The sequence below is a fragment of the Anoplopoma fimbria genome, chromosome 11, assembly GCF_027596085.1.
Source record: "Anoplopoma fimbria isolate UVic2021 breed Golden Eagle Sablefish chromosome 11, Afim_UVic_2022, whole genome shotgun sequence".
NCBI classification, from domain to species: Eukaryota; Metazoa; Chordata; class Actinopteri; order Perciformes; family Anoplopomatidae; genus Anoplopoma; species Anoplopoma fimbria.
The window spans coordinates 13886376-13902214 of NC_072459.1; the positions used below are offsets into that span (position 1 = coordinate 13886376).

Genomic DNA, 15839 nt, shown 5'->3' on the forward strand with positions numbered 1-15839 from the left:
GGGTTGGATTTAAAGTTCACATTAAAAAAAGATGCCCTTTCAAAATACTTTGAGTGTAACTTAATGATCGCGTGGTTGGTCACACTTTACATTCATCGGCTCTTTGTGAGAAAAAACAACACTTTGTTTTTCCGTCTGGTAGATTATTATTTATCATTTACAGCGTGTGATGTAAAACGCCGTATGATGTTTGTAATAAAGTCTGAATTTGTATACAACACTCCAGTGAATCGTATCGCAGTGTTTAAATGTACGCTTTCACTGAAAATGCTGCCTCGTGACTTTGCAAAAAAGAGAGGGATATAGTAAAGGGCGATTAAAAGGACATTCAGACCACATTCACAAATGACTTAATGGAAGAGAGAGAGTTAGCTGGCGAGAAGTTGGCATTTAGAAACTGGATTGAGGTAAGAATGTGCATGTTTGATTTTCTCTACCAGTCCAGTTAATGAATGCTGCAGTTCCGCATTCCGAATGCCTCATTATCTGCATACTCGTCGTTTTTGTTTTGCATATATGTTTTTACATCTTACAATAGTCAGGCTACAGAGAGGTTTTTTTTTTTTTCAAGGTGTCTTGCTGCCACAGTGGCATTAAGGATGATTCACAGCCCTGGTTTACTCCTCATGTGTTGCAGTCACTCCGACTCACCCCCCTTTTTCCTCTCCCCTCCCACCTCTCCTCCCCCCTGCGAGTCTAGCCCGAGGGCAGGTAGGGCATCTCGTTATGGTAGTTGTAGTCCGGGCAAACCTTCTGGACCAGGCGGTAGTCCGTACTGTAGAAGGAAATGTAGATACAGATGACCTTGAAAGGCTTTGAGCAAATCCAGGACACGTGGCTCTGAATCTGCTCCTGGAAGCAGGTCTTGGACGGGTCGTAGTTGCACAGCGACGTGCGCTTGCTGCGATCCACCTTTTCATAGTCCACGCGGCAGTTGAAGATCTTTGAGTCCTTAGGGTAGACCACGCTCTGGCGCTCCAGGTCAAACTCCACCGCCTTGACAGGTGGCACCAGGCTGACGGAGATGTTGCCCTGGCCCGTGGAGTTGTGGCGGAAGTAGACGCTGAACGTGCCGTTGCCGTGGTCCACAATCTTGCCGGTGATCAGCAGGTTAAGCCTCACCGTCTTGATATTGGAATAGAAGTCTCCCCAGCCAAACATCTTCTTGAACTTGCCCGTCTTAACGATGGGCCGGCGCTTGACCCTGGAGCTGGAGGCGTCGGGTTTGAGCAGGTCGCTCCCCAACATCTCCCAGAACTCCTGTTTAGAAAACTCCTGCTTGGAGAAAGGGACCGGGGAGCGGTAGGGCAGCTCCAGAGAGGTGGTGTTAGCAGCTCTGCTCTTACTGTGAAGCATCCATCGGCTCAGGGGCGAGAGGGGAGCCTGCTCGCTCAGGAGGCCCACCGTCTTGGAGGAGGCGTCCGAGGAGCTCTTGGGGCTGGAGGAATCGTCTTCTTGACCCAAGGCCACCTAGAGAGAGAGGAGGTGGAGGTGGGGATTGGAGAAGAAAATAGAGAAAGAAAGAAGGCAGTTATCAGCAAGGAAGAAAACGTGGACAGAAAACAAATTAAAGGCTTAATCGATACTTAATTTACTTTTCATACCTCTAGTGGTAGTAACCGTGACATTCTATCAATGTTATATATAAAAATAAATGGTTTAAATTTTGCAGGTATTGCTATTATTACATTCTCTTGTTTACGCGGGCGTGAGAGAAAATGCTCCTTTATGTCTAGTTTTCACAGAGCCGATGTAATTCCCTAAGCTCCCTAGTAATGGGCTCGTATGGCTCCTTCGAAGCTACTTGAGGCTAGAGGGATCAAAGAACAGATTCAAACAGAAAATCCACACCAAAACTGAATTCACATAAAGTCCATTAATCCTGTGGTCTTGGGCGGTTTAATCAATATTTGTGAGGGTGGACAATTTTCTACAAAGTCTATAATCCTGTAAAACACTAAAGCTCTGTCATTACGAAATGCTTTCTAAGGTGGTTTCTCTGACAACAGAGGTTGGAGGTTGATTTATGTACTTATATAATGTCTGGATGAACCAAAAGGAGCAGGATTCTGCCAATGTAGAAACTCGCAAAACATCATCCAAGGTTCCATATTAATGTTTCATCTCATTTTCAGTCAAATTAAGTCACATGAGGTCATCTAATTGGGGAGAAATTGTTCATATATAAAATCGTACAGGAAGAAACTCAAAGTAGAGAGCAGACTAAGCTGTGTTGCGAGGTTTTTGCTTCTTAAGCACTGCGCTGTGAGTCTGAGAACAGGGGAAACTATTATTGCCTCCAAAGATTTGGTCGGAGGATCAAAGTGTTTGAGGAAGGGGGAGGTGGGCAAGCGGGGGGCAGAAGAATAAAGTGTAATGTCCAATTAAGGCTTTTTTAATTAACGAAAAGTATCTGTATCGGCACACACACAAAGCTGTCAGATGTTAACATCAACTGAGGGGGGGCGAATGGGAGTGAGGGAGATAAGACAGTGCTGCTGTGCTCAGCAGTAGATTTGTGAAGAGTGTGTGAATGAAAGAGCAAAGTAATGGATAATTATTCAACGGTAATGATCTATTAACAGGTAGCTTTTGTCTAATGCCCAATGGAAGTCACAGCCTTATTGTGCCCTTTGGATATGGCAGTGGAGAACACACACACACACAAACACACTTTGAATTTTAAGTTGTAAACGTGAACAATAAGTGATGCAAATGCAGGATAAGTTTGTGTATGCGCGCTCTACCCGCAGAGATTTTAAGATGATGCATAATGCATGCACTCCTGTCTGTGCTCTGATCCATCTACTGTCTTGACTGCCAGGGCTTCCTTATACAGGCTTAGTCAGGATTATTAAGTCTGACTCATTTTTATTCCATTTTATGCAGGTTTTTCGAGCCGGCTCACATTTGTTAGTGTGCACTGCAGTCAGTCAGCGATATTGATTCTCTGTCTCTCTAAAACATGTATTTCCTTTCATAACAACGTGTATCGCATTTCAACTGCCTTTGCGAGGATTCCCGCTGATGTGGTTGTGGTCTGGTGTGTGGATTCAGATAAGAGGACCCCCCCGCCCCCTCTTCCTCTAATCTGGCCCTATTACCACGAGGGTGTTAGAGGGCCAGACACCCTGTCCTCTTGTTCCCTGTCTGCTGCTACGCTACACTGCCGCTCGGATCCTTAAGCCTCCCCACGAGGGCCAATAACTGTCTTGACGAGGACTTCTTCCTCTTGAATCAGATAGTTCTCATGGCTTCATTGAGAATCCCAAAGTCATTAATTATGGACAAAAAAATATTTGAAGAGCTTAAAACATATAGATTTATTTGTTTTTTTTCAGAGGGGGAGTTGAGGCCGGTCAAAAAAATAAACCATTCCCCACAGCTCTTACTGAAGGACTAGTTTGTGTTTGATTGATCCTCACAGCACAGAGGGTACCACTCTGCCTTCCTCCCCAGATAGCACTTAAGAGCCCCTGTGGTGTCCCACAAAAAGGCCCTTTAGGGTTCTTGAAAAATATGTCACTCTTGATTTCTATCAAACTGCCCCATTGCTTTTAAGATCCTGATCATTTTGCCAGCCCCGCCGCTTGTCTAGAGTGACTCTCAGATGGCGCCAGCACTCGTATCTGAGCGAAAACATATTGCAGAAAGCTTTGCAGTAGCTTACATTTTGAGCAAGGCATGCCTCCCTCTCTTTTGCACACTCTTCATTAGAAAGCCTGAGAGGCCAGGCTTCAGAGGGGGGGATGAAGTGAGCATTGTGCTATTGTTGAACAGAAGATTTAAGCGTCTGGCACTGCTGGAGGTGTCAGATTCACTGTGCAGCATCATTTTGAAAGACAAATTTAAAATGAGCTTAATGTGGCTCTGAAAAAAAAGAAATGTTCGCTGAGCCAGAGCTGCAATTAGAGGTGCAGCGAGAGAGCACATACTGTGTGGTCGTCCACACCACCTTTAAGGTTTTAAATGCAGTTGCGGTATAATTTCTGCAGGTGAATGTTGTGTAATATCACTTTTTACAGTTTTTCAAACCCTAGGAGATCTAATGGACAATCAATGCATCTCTGAGGTCACAGAGGTCACACGTTCTACTGCAGCACACAAGTTATTTCATCATTTAATATAATAACAATCACTAGTTTTACACTCCACTCTGGAAAACTGCATACTGCTACACCACTCTCGCCACTCTGCATTTAACTGGGAGAGTATATGAGGTGTAAGATTTAACTATCAGCATACTTCCCTCCTTCAAATTGTGCAATGTAAGCAAGTGAGATGGCGTAGGAAAACCCAGAGTTCACTGTTAATTTCACTGTGTTACAAGATGAATGCACTGCTTCACTGTAGTGGAATATCCTCACATTTCAGCTTGCACACCTCAACATTGTTTTGTTAAAAGTTGAGCTCTCATGTGGTGCGCTTTGGATATTCATACCTCCCACTTGCTTTCTTGTTTAAATCACAGTACAAGAAGTCATCCTTTGATGATGCACCTCAAATAATATCTTTTTTTTTAGTTACATTAAAAAAGTGTTTTTTTGAGTTAAATTTTTTTAGAATTTCAATGACTTCAGCTTTAATGTGAAAGGTTTAATGTTCAAGCTGCCATACTAAAATATACACCAACTACCTATTGTAATATCCTAAAATGTTGCTTTCAAAGTCCAGAACAAGTTACTTTCAAACTAAGTTTGTTTTGTTTCATGAAGCTTGGCAAGATGTATCCCAGCTTTAAGTACTGTAGGCAAAGTGTGGGCGATGGGCAATCAGGTCTTAGTGAGGGGGCGGAGGTTCGGGGTGATTTTGTCATTTGTCATATGTGCTAAGTGAGTCAGTGAAACGGCTGGAGAGGATGGGAGGTGGCTGCAGGCTCCGTCTCTGTGGTAATTGTGAGTCATTCAGCCTCAGTGAGCACCGGCCCCAGGCCTCTCTCCCAGCAGGGAGTGAGGGGAGGGGAGCGATCCACACAAGTCTGCCAGCTCCACAGGCAATAATCAGCCTGTTACAGTGACAGGTACACCGTTTTAACCCTTTTCCCCCGGTGTCAGAGGAACACTACGGCCATAATGCAGCAGAGAGATCAGGGAGCCACTTAGCCGAAACCAGTGCCATAACTCTCCCAGAAGCAGGGGACGGGTGACAGACCAGTGTGTCAAACAAAGGATCTTGTTCCAAGATCAGACTCCCACTTCAGTTTGATCATTCAGACTTAACATGTTAAGTTCCTGGATTTGAACGAGGGTTGCAGACATCCCACCAAGAGCTGCACACTTTATACTTCAAAGACGTGGAGACTGGAGCTAAAACAATTATTGATTAATCCATCAAAAACTATTTTGATTATTGATTCATAGTTAAAGTGATTTTCCTTGCAAATTAGCCAATGAGAATTTGCTGTTTGTCCCTGTTCTGTTTAATTGTAAATCCAATTTATTTGGGTCTCAGATTGTTGGTTGGAAGTAACAAGCAATTTCAGGACAACACGCATTTCGAAATTTAAATAAAATAGACCAAATAATGAATTAATTAAAGGATCATTTAACAGTACTTTTTTTGTAATAACATTGAATAAAAGGACCGTGCTCATTGTGAAATTTGGTCGGTAGAGAATCAACATCTGACTTTGTAGTTCTGCTCAGCTCAACGGAGTGATTGAGTGTCTCTAAGCTTATTGTTTGGATGTTATGACCCAAATGTTTGCTGGTTTGGTTCAGTCTCAATGTTCTTATAGCTTCCAAAAAGGTAATAACTTGTTAACATAGTGGAGCATTAATCGGCTAAAGAGCCAGGTATTTCCATCAGGAGTTGGTAGAGATCAAACTAGAGCTAAAAAGAGAGAGAATATTGGATTTACAATCATCAGGTGGTAAGAAACACAACTCCAAATGAATGCTAATGTTGCTCTGTAAATGAACAAACGTTTGCTAAAAAGTTTAGCTTATTAATATAACAGGTGACATTCTACTAACAACTCGTTTACGCTGCTCCCAAGTGGTCAAAAACTCATCTCTTGCAGATTTAAATACAATTTTGACTTGTACCTGTATTGGTATTTTACATTGTTGTAGTAGTGTATTAATGGAGTAATGGATCAAATATTTCTTTCCCCAATGTACATTATACATTAAAATGTGCAGAGGTGCAAAGTTCTATGTTTTTTTTTTCTTACTGATATATCTATTTTAGTAAGTGAAAATATTTAAATGTTTACGTCACATATAACAGGCTACATGTGATAAAATTCCACATTTATTTAAGATCTGCTTCATCTTGAAATTTAAATCTTAAAAGTCTTGAACTTCAGATTATTAAACACATGCTTACTAGTCTGTGTACTGTATATATTTCTTTGGCGTGATGTTTGTTCAGAGTTTGAAATTGTTATTTTTAAAGATTTGTAATCTGAATTAAAGTAAATGAACTGATTGAAACAGAATCTTCCTGGAGAGCCACCCAGCCGGGCTGAAAGCATGTGCTTGTCGTGGGGATCTGACAAGTTCAATAAGCACTCCATTTTCCTTTGGCTGTTGAGTTGAACATTTTCTTCATCTCTAATATGACATCAATTTTTAATTAAAGACCCAGGCAGCACAGATTGCTTAAGTGTTCGTCAATGCTTTATTCTTTTTTTTCTCTCTGTCTGCTCTCCCTGTTTCCAGATCCAATATGCTCACTGCAGGAGACTTCTCAGTTACATGATTAAAGTCTGAAAATGGCTGTGCCCTTATAACTAATTATTCTTCTGGCTAGTGTAGATCCAAGAAACGTGGAGGGAAGGAAAGGTAATTTCACAAGAAACAAGCCATTTGACTCTTAATGAATAATTTACTTGGGCTTCTAGGGGTCACTGGAGCTTAGATCTGCAGTCGATGGACAAACTCCCGACACTGAATGTTTTTATTCTAAACTCTTGTCCCGATCTATTCTTTTTGTCCTCCACCTGCTTTCCCAGCTCATTTTGGACATGTTCAGTTGTGTGGTCCCAGGGGAGTCGGGCTCATTTTGTATGCTCAGAGAGAAGCTTTGAATTGACTATCAAGCTTTTTACATTACAGGATATTGACAAGTTGGCGGAGCGAGGACAGAGCAGAGGGGACTGTTCCTCCTCCTGGTTCTCCCCAATTTAGCTCCAGGGAGCAGGAAGCAAAGCATGCACTGATGGAGCTGAGCTGATTAAAGCGCTGCTACAGCATGCTCACCTGTCTGGTAAAAGCTGGTATGCTGCTATTGTCTAATGGAGGTTCAGGTATGAGAAGCTTCAATTGAATGCAGTCTTGTCATGGCCCCGCTGTCTGACTTAATGCTCCAGTCTTTCTGTTGGATTTTGAATCCTGGAGCTTAAAAGCATGAATACCTGAACAGATACCAGTATCAATCCCAAACGTTAAACTTGAATTAATTATGCTTCCTTCTTCATTAAATTGCTTCAGTAAAGGTCAAATCAAAAAGTGTAACTGTGTGAACGGCTAACACTTAAGTAGAACTGAAAGGATATTAGTGGACAGCTTTAAATATGGATGTGGTTGACAGATGAGTTCACATTTGTATGGTGAACACGAATGCAAAGCATCTCTGATTGGTTTGAAGCTCTGCTTAGCTTTGCAGGCTGCATAATTATAAGACTACATTATGCCACACAGCTCAGACAACAGTGAAGCATCAAAACTAACACAGCAATCTGCTTCTTTAGCTGAAGTCAAACTTTTTTCCTGTTTAGCAGCAGTCCCATACGGATAACACCAAATGTGAGCAGGGAGGTGAAATCTGATCACAAGTGCTTACTTGTGAAACATTTGACACGCTTCCTGACAACAAGTGTGAACTGCAGTCCATCTCAACTGCTTTATGACATCACCAGAGGAAAAGACATTGTTCGAACTCTAAAAACAACCTATGAGTTAAGGGACAAGTGACCTCTAGCACTAACTGCCCTCCCCAGAAGTTAAATGTGTTAACTGAATGTTGTGTGCTGTTGTTATCCTGCTTCTAAAGTGAGGAAGATGGGGATGGATGTTTGGACCTACAAAGATTGTGACTTTGACACCTACTGTGGTCATAGTGTGTCTCCTTCCAAGAGTTAATGGTGGTTTCTCTTAACTATTACTGCAATCTTTCCTTAACATTAACCAGGCTGGTCTCATCCAGCATTCGTATCTATTCATACGAAAAAGAATGCACCCTTATTTGTAGATATCCCACGGAAATAATACGTTGCCTTAACCTAGCCAGACCTTAACTACACAGGTAACAGTGTAGTGAACATGTTACTTTTTAATGAACAGATAAAAAGATCTCTTTGCGCTAAAGGTCAGCAAACCTTTCCCCAATAAATAGAAAACTCTAAATCTCCTCACAGGGTGACTGTGAATTGCATGACTGCTTAAACTGGAGATACATTCTCAATTCAATTCAGAAATGACTGTACTCTGCAACAAAGAAATAAATGTTCCTATTATCCATTTATCACACTTGAAACAGTATTTCTTTCAAGCTCGGCCAAGTACCTTTGGCTGTGCGCTGCTTTAATTGGAAACCCCCGAAAAAGACCCTCAGCGGGCCTTGTCTGGACATGTGCACCACTCTGACCCTGAAAATCACTGTACCGTCACCGGGCAGCGCGCTGGTGAACTGCACACTCCATGTTCATTCACGCAGAACAGACTGTTTACAGATTGTGAGAGAATATAAATGGGCGTTTGCTCCCCGGCCTCATAGTGATGTGGTATCCAGCGGCTCCGGTCACACCACGATGAGGTCAGCATGAAACCTCAGAGCCTGCGGCATCAGAAAAGCCTGAGTTTCGTTCAGTGTTAAACTGCACTGATGTTCCCCCTTCAAATAAAGCCCAACTCCCCTGGTCCCACATCGCCTTTTCTAATATTGTTGGGATGCCTACTTGAAAAGATGAAGATTTCATTCTATATTGACACTTCCCATAACATTTTCACAACGCAGTAAAACTACTTTTACTATTGTCAGTTCCAGCAGAAGCTCTCTGAAATTAAAACGTCTGTTATGGATTTCCCCACCCTTAGTTATTCCTCCGTGTGAACGTCAAGCGCATCTTTATCTGTACCCCCTGGGAGTCGTACTCACTCATTCTACCCAAGGCGACGAGTCGTTTTTCTTTAAGCTGTGCACAGTAATCCACCCTCCACTATATGAACCTGCAGACAATCCTACAGATAGTCTTCCAGGATCTGCTCTCTCTCTCTCTCTTTCTCTCTCTCTCTCTCTCTCTCTCTCCCCTACAGACTCCCAGAGAGCAATGCCACAATAAATTGTGCTGGTTTTGAGCAGACAGCGTATTCTGTTTCAGGACAGCTCGGCGCTTCACTTTGAAGGGCTGTCAGTGTGTCAGGGAGCATGCTTTCTCACTGTCCGTCTCTCTCTCTCTCTCTCTGTCTGTCTCTGTCTCTGTCTGTGGGGCTGCTGGGAGCCTGAGGGGGGGAAGGAGGGGAGGTTGGGGGAGGGACAGGCATTCCCCTGCCAGCTTCCTAGGCAGGTGGTCAGGAGGGGAGGGGTGCACCTCTGGGGTCTCTCTTACTGGGGTTGTCCATAACTCAAGCTGTTTTACACCACAGGCTTTATAACACCAGCAGCCCTGCTCATTTGGCCGTTCTTCGTGTTTATATGTTGTTTTTGTCATTGCTCGTTGTTGGGTTGTTTATTTCTTCAATACAAAAATTTAAATCAACGTTAAAAAAAATAAAGTTGAGTGAAATAGCTTGAAACCCAATCATACAGTTACACCAGATGTCCTGGCAGAGCTTAAAAAGCTAAGGGGCCAATTATGTGGCTTCAAGAATACACAACAATCTGTGGAAACCAAATTAAGCTTATGTGGAAGTGTCTGTCTCAGCTCACTATAAGCCAATCATATCCTTGCTTTCAAATTTTGAAACTGTTCTCTCTGCAGCTGTCATTTGACATGTCAGTATGAACCAATGCAACCCTTCTCCTTCATCTTATCCCAACATCCCATCATCTTATCTTCATCCAACTCATGTCACCCGCACCGCCAGTGTCTCACCTACACTTTGTCATGGTGGGGTCTACTCATCTTATCATGCACCACGTAACTAATTATTGTCCACTCGAAGTGAAGTCTCTGCTAAGTGAAATTATTGTATAAATGTGGATCCACAATAAAAGGGTACAAGCAGTTGGCTTTCATAAATGTCATGGCCGAAGCTGAGTGTTTTTGAAATGATAATGTATCCGCTGAACATTGTGCAGTTTGAGGATTTGGAAAACATTGGCTTGGTATAATGGGTACGACTGTAATCAAGAACTATTTAATTTTCCGATAAAATGTGCAGTATTCTAACAGTCCAACATCTTAAGTTATACATTTGAATGTTATATTGGACAGAGAAATAACACATTTTGAGAAGCTGGAAGCAGCAAATGGTTGAAAATTTTGTTGGAAAGATTTCTGAAACGGTTTATCAAAATAGTTGCTGAAATATTTTATGTTGAATGTCTGTCACCTAATCATTACTGCTCTGTAAATGGTCACCATTGAGGTTACTTTATCATACACAAGATACAACTATAATACATATCACCTGTAAATGATCAAGCTTTTGTGAAAGGTGTGTGCTCACCAAGCTATATTGAAATCATTAATCAATCACCTCCTTATGGGTGAAAGAACAGGACAGATATGGTTCAGCACAATAAACTGTTCTGTCCGCTTCCACTGTGGCTCTGCAGCCAAACTCTCCCTTATGATAGAAATGTGACAATTATGAATGGGTTTTGTGTTTCCTGCGTCTGTGTGGGATGTGAGGTGGAGAGTAGAAGCTTATGAGCTCTGACATGCAGATTGCAACAGTGATGGCAGAGAGGAAGAGTCAAGAGAGCGAGAAAGCCCAAAACAAAACAAAAAATGAATTCACTCTGCGGCTCCTGCTGCTGATGCTGCTGTCTCACATTTGTGTCTGCATGCAATATAAGACAGTGAGTTTTCTCTATTTGTTTTCTCAGGATTAAGGTGGTATTTCTGCTTAGCCGGGGATGCATCTGGGTGGACAAGGTCAGCCACCCTGCTAGGAGGACAGGTACCTAAGAAGCATGAATCTAAGGCTTTGTGACTGGCCAAAACGCAGAGATGTGGATAGAATTAGCGCAGGCCAGTCGCTGCTTTTTAATCTTACACTCAAATACTCAGGTTTGCACAGTGTGCCTTTGTGCATTGTTGCACCAGGAGTTTCCAGACAAACTACAAACTGTCCTGCTTCGATTGGGCCTTTTGTTGTCTCAGTTGTCGAACTGCTATGTTGTGATTCAAGCGTCTCACTGCTGTGTCCCTCTCTGTACAGCCCATTCACAATGCCGTCTTTGTCATGAAAAGGATTTTGGCTCTGTGAGGCTTTCAATGTAAGAAAAAGAGTTCGTATTTAATTGACATATTAAAGAAGTGTGTGTTTCCTTGCTGATGGCAAAGTCAAATAGAGGGTGATGGTAAAAGTGGAAAAAGACACTGTAACAGCACTGGATGCTTTTTTTTTTTGAAAATTCATACAAGTGTAATGTTTTCTTTATATTTTAAAACTACCTTCATGCACAGACACCTTGGAATGTATATTATTGTCTTCATTGAAATTCAATCTGCAAAAAAACGACACTCCGTGCAGGGCTCCGGGGGTGAAATTCAGCTATCAGGCACGATGGTCAGCGTCTGCATGTGCACTGAAAGCAATCAGAGGGAGTATAAAGCCGTCCTGTCTCTCATGGCCACAGAGAGGCTACCTGTGTGAAAGAGCAGCTGTGAGCTCAACATGAGGATGTATGAAGAGCCTAGCGCCTGCATCCCCAGCGATTCCTCAACTACGCATGAAGGTTACAGCACATACAAGGTCAGAATTCTTTCATTAATAAGCTCTTTTGATTGCAGGCACGTGTATTAAGGCCACACATTTATGTCTGGTTGTAGAGTGATGAGGGAAAGTATAAATAGTTTTGAAATATTTATATTTGAAATGACAAGACATGTTGATTAAGAATGAAAATTTACTTCTCGGAAAAGTAGTGATTTTTTGAGTAATTGCAGAGGAGAGAGAGTCTGCAGTTCTCTGGGGCAGTCGGGTTCAATGCCCTGTTCTGTTGCACTTTGTTTTTTTTTATTGTAGGCGTTTCAGATTGTTGACCTCAGCCCTCACAGATTTTCTTTGGTTTAGCCATACTGCTGCATTTGTAATTGTATGTGGATTAAGTGCGTTTTCTTAGATGCTTTTGTGCAAAGTGAAGAAAGAATATGTGATGAATGTCAATGAGGTGATTAAACCTCTGAGACAGATGTTTAACTTATACTTTTTTTAGCTCTTTACCCACACCTCCTCTCACCTACCTCATCACCACTCTTTACTGTACCTGCTCTATTTCACCTTGCATCTGCTGCATCTGCTCATTGATGAATTATGTCCTTACAAAGCCTGAAACTTTCACATTAGAACTAAAAGAAATAGTCAATTTGTCAACATTGACAGAATAATCAGCAACTTGTTTGATAATTGATTAACCGTTTAGGTTATTTTTCAAGCAAAATTCAAACATTGCATATTCCATCTTTTTAAATGTGTTGCTTGCTGTTAAGCACTTTTAACAATTCTCTGACATTTTATACACCAAACGATGAGCCTTTAATAATTCAATTAAAAAGCAGATTAATTGGGTAATGAAATTAATCGTTGCAGCTATATTTAATATCTTGGCTGTGCTTAACAAACAACTGACCGCAAGTGAAAGGACACTCAATTTCAAACTATCCTCCTAAATATCCCAAAGATTATTATTATCCTAATATATTCATATCAGCCACTTAGTTCGCTAAAACAAATCCAGTCAGCTTGCCGAGCATCACAGAAGAAAAATAACTCCAACCGCTGCCAAAAATAAACATAATTTCTCAAGCAGTCAATTACACAACTGAGATGGTTTATATTATTCACAACCCTCCATTCAAATACAGAGAATAATTAACATTTGAGACACATCATTCATCACATAAACAACAACCGGAGTGGCACCTTGTGTTAATAGTCGTCTATATTAGTAGTCATTTGGTAAAGGCCCCTAGAGACCCAAACCCTCTCTGGGAATTGCGGAGCTATTACAACAGAAAATCATCCAAATCGAATTTTAATGCATAGTAGGCTTATGCGATTATTAATCACGAAGCTGTTGCATAATAAAAAAGTTACTTAATTTATTAATTGCTCCATAATTTATCAATGTCACGGGGCTAATGAATTACCCACGATCTCCTGCTGTGGGATGTCATGTACGTTTTTCATAGATACATGGTCTGGAGAGGGAGGAAAAGGCCCAATTAATTTCATTATCATTAGCCACAGACCTTTTGGGTTACAATAGGCTGTAGCCCTGGAGCTCCCAGAACCAAGACAACACAAGAGCCAGTGTTAAGCCTATTATCCCACACTCTTCTATCTAGTTATACAACGGCTGAAAAGGCAATCATCCCCCATATTTTAAGTCAGCGTGTGGTCTCTTCTCTCTCAGATCTGTTGAAACAGCTGTGTCCCGACTTAATAAATCTGTGTGTCTTTAGTCTTTTTACAAGCCCTGTCTGTCACACCTCAAATCACCAAAAGGGCCATTGCCTCCCTGTGAGCACCTGAATGCTTTAATATGAAAACCACAAGGTCATCCTTGCAGGGATGCTGACACAAACGGATGCATCAAACAAGCACTCAACCTCACTTGAATATTCCCACTGCACTGACAATTTTCTTTTTTGTATTATTATTATTTTTTTTGGAGCTTGCTCATTTCCTGAGCCCTGTGATACTCAGCCCAGGGGTTTCCGACCAGAAGGGTGTTCAAGTTTTCTCATGTGAATCAAGAGCTGATTTCTCATTAAAGGCTGCTTTTTAATAAATCGGCGAGCGTATGTATACATGAAAGGAGGAGTGGGTGATCCAAATTCGATAGTGTGGTTATGTAATGTTGGAGGTATTCATTAAGACTGCAGAAACAGTTCATGTTTACACATCTGGTGTTATAGGTCAGTGGAGGTCCTTAGGGAATGTAACACAGTGTATTTAGGTTAGGTTTTTAGTCTTACCTCATTAATTATTAGTTAGCACAATAGATCACAGATGTTGTGATGAGACGTTTCATTCAGCTTGAAGTTATCTCACCACCCACAGCATAAATCCTGCATTTAATCATATCTAACAAAGCGGTGAGAGTCCTCAGAATAACGACTTAACTAAGAAGAGCAGCTTGCCTCATCTTAGTGTAGATATGAAGAAGGACTCCATCCTCACTGTCTTATAGATCCTAGTATGTCTCACGCAGTATAACCACATGTGCATTACTCTACAACCTCACGGTTCAACGTGGCACTGTTTGAATTTCATTTACAAATAAATCTGATAAAAAAAAGATTTTGTGTCTAAGTTCTTTATTTTAAGCCAGTGTGCATGCAGGATTAAACCACTTTTTTTTTCAGTTGACATATACGTTTGCTATCAGTGTGGTTGGCTCACACAAGCTGTGGTGAAGTACAATCAGTGCATACCTTAAACTGGTGAACGCTTTAACATGATTTTGCCTCTTTTTTTTCTCGTTTTATCAAAAACTGTAAGCTTACACCTGCCTGCAGTTTAATTAATTTAGCACACATGTTCACTCTCCCTGTTGTGATTATTAAGACTTTCGTGTGTGCAGTCACATACCTTTCAAGTCACCGGAACACGTTGACTGAATGTTGGGTTAAACGGCTGATGTGCCTCTAAATAACGCGAACTGCAGATGGACACCGGCGGCACGGAGCGCTAAGCACGCTGCTTGGCCAGCACGAGTACCCGCCGTACCCGAGCTGAGCAGGGTCAGAGTGAATGTTATTTACTTCCTAATTATAAGTGTGTGCCAAAATAGCAAGGACATCTGCACAGATGCGTTTGGAAGCCGGTACTATGAGCACAGCAGGCGAGAATGATCTCCACAAGAAACACAAATGACCTGCAACTCTGGTGATGTATCATTTTGACCAGCATCTTCTCAGATCTCAATTAACGTTTCCACATGTTTTTCAGCTGAATTTTTTTAGTCTACTTATATTCTCTAGTTTTTAAGTTTATGGTGTAAATCCTGGGTGCAGACACCTCGCCGTTCGTCATGACGCAGGTAGGCTACGAGGTGTTACATGGTTGCTAAAAGGTAAAGCTAAAGACGCGTAAAGACAAGCGTGTGACCTTTCCCCCCCCACTCCCACTCATTCCTTACCAAACAAGCGGTTCCGTTGAGGAGGAGCAAGATGAAGCCGCGGTTGGGACGCATCATTTCGGTGCGTAAAACCCACAGCTCCCCCTCCCCGGTAGCAAAAAAACCAAAAAAATGAAACAAAAAAACTCCCGCACACGGGCTTTTCCTCCTTCAGGAAGACGTTGTTCCTCCGGCACCGGATCCCTCTCTGCTGACGCACGGTCCCATGTCCAAGGCTGAGCTGAACTGCAGCTTCCAACAAAAAAAAAAAACCTAAAACACCGCTGGAAATCACTTGGAGTCACCCTTTTTGTCTTTTTTCTTTTTTTTCTTCTTCTTTTTTTTTTTTTTTTTTTTTAACAATCCCGGGTTTAAGTCAAATTAGTTGAGGTGTGAGAAATCCACGAATAAGCTGTTATCATCCATGCAAACAAACAAAGATATCCCAGCTCAGAGTGAAATGGGCTGAAAATGGAGTGAGTAGGTCGTATCTGGTCATTGGTGCCAGTGGAGATCCAGGAGTGATGGAGCTGCAGCCTCCTGCAGGAACCGAGCGATGCTGAGACTGGAAAGAGCGAACACACGTTTAAACAGTT

The 15839-nt window shown here is 41.9% G+C and overlaps 1 protein-coding gene across 1 annotated transcript; it reads right to left on the minus strand.

The window, feature by feature from the left end:
- Positions 1 to 696: 696 nt before the first annotated feature.
- LOC129098084 (neurexophilin-1) lies at positions 697 to 15330 on the minus strand. Its single transcript, XM_054607041.1, has 2 exons — positions 15265 to 15330; positions 697 to 1470 (listed from the first exon to the last, which is right to left on the minus strand). The coding sequence occupies exons 1-2, from the start codon at positions 15319 to 15321 to the stop codon at positions 697 to 699; spliced, it is 831 nt and encodes a 276-aa protein (XP_054463016.1). The 5' UTR covers positions 15322 to 15330.
- Positions 15331 to 15839: the final 509 nt, after the last annotated feature.

What these genes read in the sequence shown, in the direction of transcription:
- LOC129098084 (XM_054607041.1), bottom strand. Translation starts at nt 15,321, where the DNA reads ATGATGCGTCCCAACCGCGGCTTCATCTTGCTCCTCCTCAACGGAACC. An exon ending in TCAACGGAACCGCTTGTTTG is followed by an intron (nt 1,471 to 15,264) that starts GTAAGGAATGAG and finishes CTCTCTCTCTAG; the next exon opens with GTGGCCTTGGGTCAAGAAGA.